Below are 15,901 nucleotides of genomic sequence, written 5' to 3' on the forward strand. Positions count from 1 at the left end.
AAATAAAAATAAATAAATGGAGAAGCAGAGTTAATCCTTCAGGTCATTTATTCATCAGCACTTCCATCTCTCTCTTGTCTGACACCACCTTTGAAAATGGAATCACCTCGACTCTTGCTGTAGCTTTCCCTCAAGCTGTTACCTCCAGGGTGCCACAAGTATTCCTCTTTAGCCCCATTCTTTATCGACATGCTGACTTGAGTAGTAAGTCAACTTTCATATGATTGCTTGTTACACACAGCCCTCCACCATCTAATCTGGTTGTCTAACTGTCTCACCTTGGGAAATTCTTGCTCAATATCATGTCAAGATAAACTCATCATCTTCCTATGAAATGTGACTCCCTAACAAAAGCTACACTCCTTTTTCAACAAATTTAACTTCCTTCCGAGCCACTTTCTTAGGAAGAGCCAGGCAACCTATAATCAGACTGATGCTTGTTCAGAAATTAGCAATTTTTGACTGGTGCCAATCCTCCACCAGATCCTTCTTCCACTTTTCTACATCATACTCATTAACAGATCCTTCTATTTTTTTACTTATTGAGTTAACTAGTTTCTATTCTTAAAAGTATTAATGCTCTTAACTTCAAGCACACTTGCCTGGTTGCAAGTTCCACACTGTTTCCACACCCCTATTAACTCCTTGTTTCGTACTCACAAGCAGAAATACTTCATTGTCCATCTTTTCTGAACATACTCATATTTTTCAAGACTGCTCTCAGATCATCTCTTAACCAGCGTGGTCAATGAGAAGATCTCCGAAGATGTTTTTAGAAGGCAGATGTGGAGATACTGAATATGACATACATGGAGATAACGAGTAAAAGACAAAGATAGACTTTACTGTAGTTATATCACTACAAGTTTGTAAATTTATAACTTCATGTGGAATACCTTTGAATTTTAATTTTTTTCAAGCACACTGCCGTCTCATTATATTCCAATCATAATGTAATATCTTATCATTTTCGTATGCTTGGAAAATGCCTAAGCTTCTAATATGTCTTGCTTCAGAAGGCTGTCCCAATAATGCTTTGATTTACCCCCTCCAAGAAAATAAGAAGAAAGATAAAGTCGATGAAAAGGGACTAGAATTCTTTTGTGTGGAGTTATATTTCATTGGAAGATTATATATCTCATGTTCAAGATGATGTTGGATATGAATTCTTCTAATAAGAGACAGATAAACAGCCAGATTAGATTAGGTAGTGAAAGAATGGGAATAATAAGCAATCATACATAAGGAAAGATGTCCCAGAAATGCTTTAATTTTTACCCCATTAAAATAGTTCTCTCATTTCTTTTTTATATTATCTCTGCAAGGATTTATTCCTCAGTCAACATTACTAAAACAGACTTGGTGATCATTTAGTTTGTGCTGTCCTACCACGTTTCAACCAAGAACTGATGTTTAAAATGTACAATCTATGCATTAACAAAATCAATTCACGACAATGCTAAACTCCATATGTAATTGCAGTTCCTATGGACATTTAATTCAAAACTCCTGGCCTCACTCATTAATCTCCTCATGGCCTTACCCCACTTTCTTTCTAATTCTTTATTCCTCAACAAAAATAAATCTGACATCCTGTAGATTCCAACCTTCAATCACCCTGAAGTCATCTTAAATGTATAATTGGAATTCCTTAGCAATACTGCCTCATCTGTATCTCTGTCTGTGTCTTTTTAACACTTAGTTGAAAGGTCAACAACCTGGAAAATTAACTGTTTTCCTCTCTCCTTATTTAATGGGGGCATCATTTTCTGTTTTTATTTCAAGACAAAAAACTAAGCATCAACAAGCCTTTCTTCCTAATTAGGTATCTTTTGGTAAAAGTGCTCCAAGCTGTGCGATATGCTTAAGGTTTCTTGATGCAGATTTTGACATTGTTTTGAGCACAGGGCCACAGTGTCTCTCAGATGGATGATGAAAAAATACAACAAAAGAAAACATATTCATTCAATTTAAATTATTTATATACAGTTCCTACCCAATCATGCTTAATCACCCACTCAACATTTGGCCCATAGTAACTGAAGACTGAGGGGGAAAAACTAAATATTTTGCTATCTTTTTCTCACCTAAATCCATCAATTTGGCTTAAGTATAGCTCTAAATGTTACAACTTCAACAAAGTGAATATGTAAGAGCAGAGAGAGTCAGCATTCTTCTTAATAAAGACCACATTACAGCTGTAACAAGATATCTTCACTGGTTATGCACATTTTCTAAGAATAATTACTGAATAGTTATCAGGAGTGGGAATATTGTTACCATTACAAGAGAAGGGCACAGGACAATTTAGTGTTGTTAAGAATCAATTCCTTAAATTAACCAGGAAGGGAAAAAAATCATTCTATTTCATGATAATTTTGGTACTGGCCCATTTTCTTTTTTTATATATAAATTTAATTAGTAAAATGAATGCATGGCTATCTTCCTCCCTGTTGTTCTCTCCACATTCCAGTGTTTCCAGCATATCATCAACGCAACAGGTAATGGAGAAGTAGTAAAATTTGCCTGAAAGCTGAGAATTCATTTTATCTCCTTAGGAACACTGGAAGTTTGTATAATGAGTATAATTTCTTAATCATATCACTTTCCGTCCCTCATTAAAATGTACATTACAAAAATTTAACCACCGTTTAATATAAAAAATTAAAAGCGATAACCTATTTTGTAACTCTAATTGCTTCAATGGAAATAAGACAAGAATTCACAGCTGTGTGATTAAATCATGGGAAATATTCCCTACTTTGTATAACAAGAGACCCCCTGCTTGTCAGAGTTTGAAGAGCCAAGGTTTTCAGATGACATTTCAATAACTGGAACACAGCATTACAAATCCATTCCCAACTTTACTGAAACAATTATTGAAATTATTACCTTCAGGCCATGTATGTTCCGTTTCCCAGGTGGCTTGCAGGCTGAAACAGTAATTGACTAAATTGCAGAACAAATCAGGGCCATTTACAAATTTGTTAAAAATGAATCATTTGAAAGAAATGAGATTGACACCAAAATTAGCAGCTGAAAATGATGGAAAAGGAGCTCAGAAACCTGAGTAGGGAATTTTCATTTTAAAGAAAGCAATTCCATCTTGCACTTAAACATTAGAATACTAATAGTATGTGTGTATATATATACTATATGTAAAAAATAACACGCAAAATCAAAACTATAAATATAAACATAGATGCTAAGAGCCTGTCCACTTCAACATTCATTTGTTAACTATTTTAATTATCCAGGAACTGGATTAACCCTTGAGCATGCACTTAACACAGAAATCCATTGCCAGAATTAATAACAGCAAATTACAACAGTTAATACATTATTTTACTTTAAACAATACATTTAATCTATCGTTCTCTTGAATGAGGATAACAAATTACATATCAGTAAAGAATCAATAAATTTGGTATTGAGAAATGGGCCACATCTATTTTAGTGTAGAAGTTTTTTTAAAAAGCCACTTTAAATAGCATTTGATTTCAACATGTAAGTGAAATATGAATAAGAACATGAATGGAAGGGGTGGTGGGCAATAATCCAGGTGCAGGTGGATAGGACTAGGCAAAATAATATTTTGGCATGGACTAGGTGGGCCAAAGGGCTTATTTCTATGCTGTAGTGCTCTGTGACTCTAGCCCTAATGACCTCGTGTGGGGCACTCAAATAGGAAGTGATGAGGTGGGTGGTAGGAAAAAGAATGGCATTACTAGGTATAATGTTGAACCAACGGTTGATATGCACTCATTAACTCAAGGAACAACTACAACAAAATTTATTTCAGTTATCATTAATCTTCTTCCCAGTTCTCCTGAATGTTTGGCTTTTTTGGGGCAATGGCATTGATGAATACCATTTTAAAAAGGAAAAAAAAGAGAAACATTAATAAAAGCACCAACATCAATAAAGTTAAATTATTCTCAGTACACAGCAACTAAGTAACAACCTTTTAAAATAATTTAAGCAATATTTATTTGACCAAACATATTTATCAGAATCTATTTGTACCACGCACTGAGGTATTTTTATACATATAAAAGAATATTGGAATCTATAGTTTGGTCTCATTTCAGAAATCCAATGCCACAAATAGCATGTTAGAGGACTTGTCAATCTTGATTGATCATCTCACCGTGACAATTCGATTTCTTCCAACCCTCCCACCACCACCCCACTTCTCCTGGATGAATATGTGCTTCACTCTAGTGGCAGAGCAAGTGATAAGCCCTATACAAAATGTAGCAATTACCAGATGTTTTTCTTTGCTGGTCCCCTGTAGTTTTAAATAGTTTTTAAAAGATACTATTACATTCAGCCCATAGCCTATGCTGCTTTCTCATCTCAGCCAAAACAAAAAACCTGGTACCCGGTTGGAAGCAAAAAAAAAACATGATTTCCATTCCTGGTTATTATGCAAATAGTTCTGTTGGAAATCTAAATATCTCCATCATGTATCATCAGAATTAGACCATTTTGATGAACAAATAATTTTTTCCAGCTGAGCAAGGTGCACATAAGGAGAGATCATTTAATGAGCAGCAAAAAAGCAAGCAAAAGTATTTTAAGATGGATATATAGTTTACATATTATCTGCTAGAGGAAATATCTGAGATATACCAAAATCAATTTTCTGCAAAAATGCTCATTTCAGGAATATTTATGGAAGGTTTTACATGAACTTGTGCCTCAAATAATACAAGAAATCGATACTACCTGGTCCGTATTTCAAATGTAGTTCTACAAGCTATAAGCATGAAAAAGGGTTTTAACTTTAGAAATTCAAAACAAACTTGTTTGCCCATTCAACTCTCAAAACTTTAATCAATAAATTTCTAGAGCAGGTTGACATTGGAAAAGGTGAATTACAAAATTGGTACTAAATTTTAAAGGATTAAAGTATGAGGTCCCATATTCATAACTTGCATATGCTTAAATTTTGAAAAATGATTCCAATCAAAGAATCTAAATAACTGAGGGATTTGACTAGAAGAATGAAAATTAACTATTTCCTTTAGCAGGAAGTCTAGGACAAAGGAGGCATGATCTTAAAATTAGACAAAGGATCATTCCTGGCTGAATTCAGAATGCACTTTATAACCCAACTGTGGCTGGAAATCTCTTGGCAAAATGTTTTGCCAAAACATGTAGAGCTTATAGATATAGTAAGGATTATGGAGCATAAATGATAAATTAAGAAGAGGTGCCAATCAGACAAGATCTAAATGAACGGAGTATCTTTGAAAGGCTGAATCGCCTTCTTGTGTTCCGAATGTTATGCTTAAATATAAATTGTAATAAATAATCTAAAATATGCAAATATTTAGTATTAATATGCAAATATATTGATCAATTATTTTGTTGTTGCTCTGCATAATATATAACATCTATGCATTAGTCAATCTGAAAAGCTGCAGTTGTGTAAATCGCTACATACATTCTTATTACTGGTCCACTGATTATTACATTAGACAATGCCCACCACTAAACTCAAGATTAGTGTCAATTTGTACTCAGATATTTAACAGCCTCTTATTCATTAGCCTTCTTCTTTGGTAACAGTTAATAGTATTGACTTACTTTCACTTTAAATCTTCTAGATCATTGAAAAGACTAACATCTTACATGTATGTTAGTGAATACAAAATCGTACTGAAGCACATAAATAGATATTACGGTAGGTGGGCAAAACACCTTTATATGAAGCAAGTTTTAAGGCATTTCTTAAAACATAAGGCATTTCTTCAAACACGAGGAAAAAAAAGACAAGCTAGAGGTACAGAGCCTTGTAAAAGTATTCAGCCCCCAACTTTTTGTTCATGTAAATGAATATTACAACAGGGATTTTCATCAACTTAACTGAGAATTTTTATTTGTGAATCACATGCTCCTTTTTTCCACAGAAGAGCCCAAAAATCAGGGAAAATTGTAATGCATGAGAAACTAAAAATTCAAAAACTAAAATGTCAGCAGTTCAAAAGAATTCATCCTCCTTTGCTCAGTACTTAGTTGAACCAACTCTCACAGCTATTATAGCCAGTAGTCCTGAATAAGTCTCTATTAACTTGCGCAACATGATAGAGCAAGATTTGTCCATTCCTCCTTGCAAAATAGCTCAAACTGTGCCAGATTAGTTGGACAGCAATCTTGAGGTCTTGCCAGAGATGAAATCCGGTTAAGGTCAGGATTCAGACTGGGCCAGGATTCGAGAACATCAATTTTCTTCATGGTTGGAGTGCTTTGGCAGTGTGCTTTTGGGCATTGTCCTGCTAAAAGATGAACTTCCTCCTCAGTTTAAGCTTCATGGCAAAGGCTAGCAGGTTTTTAATCCATGATCTATCTGCATTTGGCAATATTCATCTTCACATCAATCCTGACCAGGTTTCCAGTTCCTGCTGCTGAAAAGCATCCCCATAGCATGATGCTACCTCCACAATAGCTTACATTAGGGATGGTGTTACCTGGCTGATACGCAGTATTAGATTTATGCCACATGTACTACTTAGCGCTGAGGCCAAAAGGTTTCACTTTCAACTCATCTAACCACACAAGACCTTCTTCTTCCACATCTTTACCATATCTTCTAAGTGTCACTTTGCAAAGTATTTACAGGCAAGAATATGCCTTTTTTTTTTAGCCAGGGCTCCTTCCTTGCCACTCTTCCATAAGTACCCACTTTGTGCAAGGCCTTAGAGATTGTGGAGCCATGAACTTCATCTCCAGTTGCAGCCACTGACTTCTGCAGCTCACTCAGAGTGACTTGGTTTCACAGTAGCCTCTCTTCTAAGTGCTATTCTTTTCCATTGACTATATTTAGAGGGGCACCCTGACCTATGCAGCTGTGACTGTGGTTTCATATTTTTTCCACTTTTTCATGATACACTGTACTGAGCTCCAAGGTATGTTCATCCTTGCCCAGATTTGTGCTTCTCTATTATCATTTCCCTGATCTGTCTTGAATGCTCCTTTATCTTCATTTTGGTTTGGTCTATCTAGCATACTGTTGAACTTTATTGAGAGAGGGGGTATTTATTGTTATAATTTCATTGAAAACAGGTGATCCTCCAAATCTCCACATCAACAAACTAAGTGAGTTGGTAATGTAAAACATTGCATCCAAAGAAAGTTAGTGTAGTAATTACAAAGGGGATGAATACGCTTTCAGGCGCACAAATTTGGTCTTTAGTTTTTAGTAAATTGTTGACAGCTTCTGGAACTTTTCTTTTGATTTGACATGACATGCAAGGTTTTGTGGATTGGGACAAAAATCCTACTTCAATATATTTTAAATTTAGAAAATGAGACAGAAAAATGTGAAAATAGTTGTGGGGACTGAATACTTTTTCAAGGCACTGTATATGAAGAGATTTTAAACAAATTCAGCATACACAGAGTAAAAGAAGGAAGGTGAGTTAGATATGCATAGGTGTAATCACATCTAGAGACATGAAAGGTATGCAGCAGATAAGCTGAGTTGAGAGGTGGAAGTTGGGGCAGTCACTGGAGGAATTACAAATGTTATTTGGGCAGTCTGGCAATGCAGAAATATAGGAGGCAATTCAGATGGTAGGAAGCAACATGTGATTGTCATCTCATAAATGTGGAAACTGACGTTGAGGGTTAAAACAAATCTACTGAACACCTCATTTGTAATGGAGAGCACAGATTTCTGTGAGAGGATGCATAGCATGGGTCAATGATATTTGTAAGAGATTGCAAACTAGATGGTTGATATATTACAGAGGAATACTTCTATCTAGGAAAATAAAACAAAATACGAGCAAAAGGCTTTCACAGTTTCAGTTCTTCAGGTTTTATAAAGGCTATTTAAATATGCACTAATTTAAAGGCCATATTTTTATTTGAACATACCAACAAGCTCATTTCACGTTTTTGTTATCAAAATGAATATAACATTTTCAGTATTAAGACTTAGTGTTGTTTTGTTTTCCTAAATTGAAACTTTCCTGTGTAACACATACCAACCATCCAAACTCTAAACCACTTCATGAACATTTGATAATCCCTTAAATTCCAGCTATCTTTCTCTTCATAAACGTTAAGCATCAATTGGTATAAATGCATCTTCATCGGTTTCAAAAAAAAACAACCCCAGATAGCTTTAGATTAAAGGTGAAAGGATTCTAGAGGTAACCCTCGTGCAACATTTTATTATACTCTGAATAGGAAAAATGCACACCAAATGGACTTTTTTCAAAGTCATTTTCATTATTGTATTGGAATACATTGTCCAGACAAAATACGTTGAAATATGTTATTGTCTTAATGGATGTCTTAGTAAAGTCACCCAAGCAAACTTTATATAAATGATTTGTTCAGAGATCTTTGTGCACTTTCCGACAAACATTTAAAAAGTGATAACAGGGCTGTAACTAAAGCTCTCTAACTCTTTTGTTAGAAAATCCAGCAATGGTTTCTACAGGGTAGCACAAAAGTCGGAATACTGGTGCGATGCATGAATGGACTTGCAGTGTAGATCCTGCCTCACACATATATAGTACATTTCCCACACAACAGCACAACATAAATATTTTGCACAACACAGCCCTGAGGAATCATTGGATTGCGTAGAGGGATAGTTTAAAAGAAGCAAGCAAGGACAGTCGACACATTTTGCGTGCCACAGTCCTAAGGGTCATCGGACTGCATAAAGGGAGAGCAAGTTTAAAAGAAGCGAACTGGGGCAGTTGGCACATTTTGCGCACCACAGTTCCCGAGGAGATGTTGGATTGCGCAAAACTAGGCACTTTGCAAGGACCAATAAAAAGAAATTAGGTTTAAGCCAAGCGGACGTTGTGTGAGTGGGCCAGTGTTGGAGTGGGGAGGATTTGGCTTATCGAGATTTCAGTGAGGAGAGGTGTAAGCTGTAGGCTAATTTTTTTTGTTAATTGTTCTTTCTTTCTTATTGCACATTTACAGCAGTGGAGCAGCCAGATAGGATACTAGAATGCACCTCTCGTGGGATGTGGGAAGGCACAGAGACCTCCAGTGTCCCTGACAACTATACCTACAAGAAGTGTAATCAGCTACAAACTGTTTTAGGGAATTGGAGCTGGAACTAGATGAACTCTGGATCATTCAGGAGGCTGAAGGGTTGATAGACAGGACATACAGAGAGGTAGTTACACCCAAGGTGTAGGACACAGGTAAATGGGTGACTATCAGAGGGGGGAAAGGGGATAGGCAGCCAGTACAGAGTATACCTGTACCTGTTCTTTCAACAACAGGTATACTGCCTTGGGTACTGTTGGAAGGGGTGACCTAACAGAGGAAAGCCACAACGGTCAAGTTTCTGGCACTGAGTCTGGCTCTGTGGCTCAGAAGGAAAGGGAGCAGAAGAGACAAGCTCTTAAGGGGATTCTGTTAGGGGAACAGAAAGGAGGTTTTGTGGATGAGAATGAGATTCCCAGATGGATTGTTGCCTCCTGGGTGCCAGGGTCATGGACATTCCGGATTGTTTCCATAACATTCTTAAGTGGGAAGATGAGCAGATAGATATCATTATCCTTGTTGGTACCAATGACAAAGGTAAGATAGGTGACAAGGTCTTGCAAAGTGAGTTCAGGGAGTTAGGTGCTAAGTTAAAGGACAGGACACCCAGGTTTGTGATCTCAGGTTTGCTACCCATGCTACATGCTAGCGAGGCCAGAAATTAGGAAGCTAAGGAGTTGATGCAGGAGGGAGGGCTTCACATTTCTGGATCATTCTCTTCCAGGGAAGGTGTGAACTGTACAGAAGGGACGATTTGCACATGAACAGACAGTGAAGTGGTTGTGGAAAAAGATGCTGTTAAGCCTACATATAAGGTCAAAGATCAAAAGGTTGAGCATGGTGGGACTAATGTTCTGAGGTACATATATTTAAAGGCAAGGAGTATTGTACAAAAGGCAGATGAGCTTCGGGCATGGGTCAGCATGTGAAATTATGATATTGTAGCTACTAGTGAGACTTGGTTGCAGGAGGGGCAGGAGTGGCAGCTCGATATTCAGGGGTTCCTTTGTTTTAGGCATGCTAGACCAGGAGGGGTGACATTACTAGTCAGGGAAAATGTTATGGCAGTGCTCAGTCAGGACAGACTGAAGAGCTCATCTAGTTTGGCTTTATGGGTAGAATTGAGGAATAAGAAAGGTATGACCACATTAACAGGATTATATTACTGACCACCGAAGATTTAGAGGAGCAAATTTGTAGAGATCGCTGACTGTTGCAAGGAACATAAAATTGTGAAAGAAAGTAATTTTACCTTTCCACATATTGACTGGAACTCCCATACTGTAAAAGGGCTGGATGGGAAATAGTTTGTGAAATATGCTCAGGAAAGTTTCCTCCATCAGTACATAGAAGTCCCAACTATAGAGAGTCTGATACTTTATCTATTAGCCAATGAGACAGGCCAGGTGTTAGAAGTTTGTGCAGGGGAACACTTTGCATCTAGTGTTCATAATGCCATGAGATTCATAATAATCATGTAAAAGGATATGTCTGGTCCTCAAGTTGATATTCTAAATTGGAGAAAGGCCAATTTTAATGTATCAAAAAAGCATCTGGCAAGTATCAATTCGGGTAGGTGGTTTTCTGGCAAAGCTATGCTCGGTAAGAGGGAGGCCTTCAAAAATGAAATTTTGAGAGTACGGAGTTTGTACGTTCCTGTCAGAATAAAAGGAATAATAACAAGTTGATGGTCATTGAAAGAAGGAAGTACATAGCAGGTACGGGCAAGCAGAAACAAATGAGGTACTTGAGGAGTATAAGAAATGCAAGAGAACATTTAAGAAGGATATCAGAAGGGCTAAAAAAAGACATGAGGGTGCTCTACCAAACAAGGTGAAGGAGAATCCTAAGACGCTCTATAAATATGTTAAGGGCAAAAGGACAGCAAGAGACAAAACTGGTCCTCCAGAAGATCACAATGGCAATCCATATGTGGAGCCAAAATTGATGGGGAAGATCTTAAATGGATTTTTTACATTTGTATTTACCCGGGAGATGGATACAGAATCTATACATGTGAGGCAATGCAGCAGTGAGGTCATTGATACCATACAGATTACAGAGGAGAAGGTGTTTGCTGTCTTTATACAAATTAGGATGGATTAAACCCCCAGGGCCTGATAAGGTGTCCTTTCAGACCCTGTGGAGGCTAGTGCAGAAATTGCAAGGGCCCTGACAGAGACATTTAAAACATCCTTAGCCACTTGTGAGGACCAAGAGGATCAGAGGATAGCTAAAGTTGTTCCATTGTTTAAGAAAGGCTCTAAGAATAAGTCAAGAAATAATAGGCTAGTGAGCCTGACATCGTCAGCAAGAAAAATTTTAGAAGTTATTCTAAGGGCAGGATATAGTGTATAAGTATTTGGACAGAAGGTACTGATGAGGGTAGTCCACATGACTTTATGCATGGTAAGTCGTGTCTAACCAAATTTATAGAGGTTTTCAAGGAAGTTATCAAGAAAGTTGATGAAGTCAAGGTAGTGGATGTTGTCTGTATGGACTTTAGCAAGGCATTTGACAAGGTCCCGCATGAGAGGTTGGTCAAGAAGGCTCATTCACTTGGCATTCAAGATGAGGTATTAAACTGAATTAGACATTGGCTTTGTGGAAGAAGCTAGAGAGTAATGGTAGATGGTTGCCACTCTGACTGGAGGCCTGTGACTAGTGGAGTGCCACAGGGATCAGCGCTGGGTTGTTGCTTGTCATCTACATCAATGATCTGGATGATAATGTGATAAACTGGATCATCAAATTAGCAGATGATACGAGGACTGGAGGTATAGAGGACAGCGAGGAAGACTATCAAGCTTGCAGTGGGATCTGGTCCAGCTGGAAAAATGAGCTGAAAAATGGCATTTGAAATTTAACGCAGACAAGTGTGAGGTGTTGCACCTTGGGAGGACCAACCAGGGTAAGTCTTACATGATGGGTGGTACGGCACTGAGGAGTGTGGTAGAACAGCAGGATTTGGGAATACAGGTCCATAATTATTTGAAAGTGGCGTCATAGGTAGATAGAATCATAAAGAAAGCTTTTCGCATAATAGCCTTCGTAAACTAAGGTATTGTGTACAGAATACTGGTGTTATACCGATATTGTATAAGACACTGGTGGGGTCTAATTTGGAGTATTGTGTGCAGTTTTGGTCACCTACCTACAGAAAAGTTGTAAATAAGATTGAAAGACAGCAGAGAAAACTTACAAAGGTGTTGCTGGGACTTGAGGTCCTCAGTTATAAGGAAAGATTGAATAGGTTAGAACTTTATTCCCTAGAACATAGAAGACTGAGGGGAGATTTATTAGAGGTATACAAAATTATGAAGCATATAGATTGGGTAAATGCAAGCAGGTTTTTTCCCCACTGAGGTTGGGTGACACTAGAACTGGAGGTCATGGGTTAAGGGTGAAAGGTAAAATGTTTAGGGACACATGAGGGAAAACTTTGTCACTCAGAGGGTGGTGAGAGTGTGAACAAGGTGCCAGTCAAATGGTGGATGTGGGGTCAATTTTAAGATATAAGAGAAACTTGGACAGGTAACTGGATGAAAGTGGTAATGGAGAGCTATAGTCTGGGTGCAGGTCAATAGGACTATCCAAATTAATGGTTTTGTATAGACTTGATGGGCCAAAAGGCTGTTTCTATGCTGTAGTCTTCTCTAAACAGATTAATGTGTTTAGGAGAGAAATAACTTTTTAAACCATGAAGTTATTCGTATATACTCAATGCATATTTGAGGTACAGATTGGTAGGTTGGTGATTGCTAAGGGGGTTAAGGGCTACAGGGGGAAGGTGGGAGAATGGGGTTAAAAAAATCAGCTATGAGTGAATGGTGGCACAAACTCACTAGGCCAAACAGCCTTTGTTCTTGTATCCTATGGTCTTGTGGATAACCTAATTTTGAAACAATCCAAATTAAACTAAATACTCAAGAAGGTAAAATTAAAGACAGATGCATTGGGAAAAATTACCTGGAAGATGAATAAAACTAAAGAAGCACTGAAGAATATTTTCATTCATAGTTTTATGAAAAACTTTTGCTTTCTGGAACAACCTATGCTTTTTTTCTTACTATATCATTATCTGCTGTTTCAAATACAGGTACTTGGGCATAAAATTAGATTGTTTGCTAAAGATAAGTAAGATTTATTGAGAGGTAACTCTTTTCAAGTCTGCCCTTCTAAATAACCTTGTACGTCCCTGATCTGAAGACAGAGACTTAAGATTATTTAGGAGGACGGACTTGAAAAAGGTTAAATAACTAAATATTTGTTCTTAGTTACTGCTCAACAAAAAATATTTTATTCAAATTAATTGGTGGCAGGTAAGGAACAAGAATCTTGTTGAGAAACAATTTGACAAATGGAGCAATCTGCATTTTTATCTATCACCCACTCCTAGCTGCAGTCACCCATTCTAATTAATTCTCAAATAAAATTCACTTCTGGTTTATCTCGGTATTAAAGCTTCATTACGATGCCACTTAATATTAAGTTTGCTACAGTGCAATTTCATTTCAAATCACAATTAGTAAAGTGAATACCATTTAAGAATAATTGTTTCTAGGCTTCCATTAACTGCAGAAAGAAAGAAATCTGGTCAGGAAGCCTGTGATCCGAAGTGCCCCCAAGGAGCAAATCCAATTAATTATGAGGTCTGTCACCTGACATTCTGGTCTAATGGCCAAAATACAGATACCAAGCAAAATTATGACCCCTATATAAGGGAAACTAATGTAGGAAATGCATACACTAGGAATACCTAGACTGTTGCAGAACAATCGGATTAAAGTAGTTAGGAAACACAAGAGACTGCAGATGCAAGAATCTGGAGCAAAAAAAATAAACTGATGGAGGAACTCAGTGGGCCAGGCAACATCTGTGGAGGCAAAGAGACAGTCAATATTTTGGGTTGAGACATTGAATCAAGACTGGTTGGCCCTTCCTATAAAGACTCAATTACACAAAGCAGGAATAGGTAGGTGTACAATTTCCTCCTATGCAACTCAACCTGAGTGTGGCTATTCTACCCAGTCATAATTTCATAAGAGTGACAAGTTTAAAAAATTTCCTGCACTTCAGGGTGGGAGTTTCAGGAAGTGAACGTAAAGTAATTATAGTTCAATCAAAGAACTTCTCTTTTCTATTCTTTGTAATGATTGATCATGTTAATTATCACACTTAATCAAAACATTCAGCCACACATATTCATAGACCTTAATTGTAAAGAAGTCATTGTAATCTCATTGGTGTCACAGTGGACTGTTGATTTTATCCAGAATGACAAAATCTTTTGTAGTATAAAGATTAACGATGAGTGACGGCAATAGCATCTGTCACATTAAAGGGTTTCAGGTGACATGGAAATGAACAAGGAATTTAGAATAGCCAGCAAGACAAATATTAAAACTTTCGACTCACTCCTACATATTTATCATAAATAAAATAGTAAAATTTGTTTGGTCTTATTTCTCACTTAATTCCTTTGCTAGCAATGATCATTCTAGTGCTAATGACAAACATTCAAATGTGGGCAAGTGCTTGAATAAACATTAAGGATTAATTATATGGGTTAATTATCAAGATTTGTAGACTTCATCCCAGAGAGAAAAAAAGATAAAACACAAATAAAATTCAGAAAAGACATCGTCCTTTACGCATTCAGATATAAAATTTGCCAGCTTACCTCGTGGATATATCTGCAATGGTTCAATCATCTCTCCATTAACTTGCTGTTCTGTCACAGTAGCATAATACTAGGAAAGAAAACACAAAATAGATGGAATCAAACTAAAATTTTACAAAGATAATTTAGTCTTCCCCATAAAAAGAGGAAAATTGAGAAGATGAGGCAACAATTTCAGGAAGAAATCCATAATCTCTATTTATATGATATGTTTTAATAATGTAGAAAACGCCGTGTGGGTCTTATTCACGGTGACCGGTGTCACTCCTGCCAATAATGAAAAAGAGAACCAAGTCTAGACATCTTTACTCTTTACACTACTCCATAAATTTCTGGAGTTGGTAAACCTGAAAACATAACTTCCGAATCAGAACCAGTGATATTAAATCAGGTTTAATATCACTGTCATACGTTGTGAAATTTGTTGCTTTGTGGCAGCAGTACATTGTAATACAAATTATTTTTTAAACTATAAATTACAAAAAGAAATATATTTAGAAAATAAAATTAAGTAAGTAGTGGAAAAAGAAAGCAAACCAAATAATAATAATAATGTACATGGGTGCATTATCCATTCAGAAATGTGATGGCAGAGGGAAAGAAGCTGTTAGTGAATCTTTGAACCTATGTCTTCCGACTCCTTTACCTCCTCCTCGATGGTAGCAATGAGAAGAGGGCATGTCCTGGGTGGTGGGGGTCCTTAATGAATTTTCCAACCCAAGACTAAACCATTAATATTTACAGTCAACAGCCCCCAACACAGATAGCTGTGTGGTGTCACTTGTCACAGTCATTTCTTCCCAACATCCCTTACCCCACTCCAGCAAGTTCTTAATTAAATCAATAAAAAAAGACCTGAACCATCGACTGCTTATGCCTCTCCATAGATGCTGTCTGACTTGCTGAGTTTCCCCAACATATTTTGTGTGTGTGTGGGGCTCTGGATTTCCAGCATCTGTTGAATCTCTTGCGTAAAGGAGTTAATGCTTACTTGTCTGGGGGTAAGACTAACATCAGAGTTGGAAGTCAGCAGACTTGATGGAGATTTATGTTAACTATCAGAGGTACAAAATGTCAAGATTTTGCATGGTTCAGGTCAGATGAAGTGAAAGGTCGTTGGTGAAGAATGCATTCATTATCAACAGGGAAATTAATATTTTGATCTTTTGAACATCTTTCTAATGTTCAATT

The 15,901-nt window shown here is 37.0% G+C and overlaps 1 protein-coding gene across 1 annotated transcript in view; it reads right to left on the reverse strand.

Moving 5' to 3' along the window:
* Positions 1-15,901, reverse strand: part of map2k5 (mitogen-activated protein kinase kinase 5) — a 327,453-nt gene that overhangs the window by 248,327 nt on the left and 63,225 nt on the right. The window contains exons 4-5 of the mRNA XM_063066162.1: positions 14,711-14,780; positions 2,893-2,933 (exon numbers count right to left, since the gene is read on the reverse strand). Of these exons, the coding sequence (XP_062922232.1) occupies positions 2,893-2,933; positions 14,711-14,780 (111 nt within the window). The remainder of the gene's footprint in view (positions 1-2,892; positions 2,934-14,710; positions 14,781-15,901) is intronic.

The sequence above is a fragment of the Mobula hypostoma genome, chromosome 13 (assembly GCF_963921235.1).
Source record: "Mobula hypostoma chromosome 13, sMobHyp1.1, whole genome shotgun sequence".
Lineage (NCBI taxonomy): Eukaryota > Metazoa > Chordata > Chondrichthyes > Myliobatiformes > Myliobatidae > Mobula > Mobula hypostoma.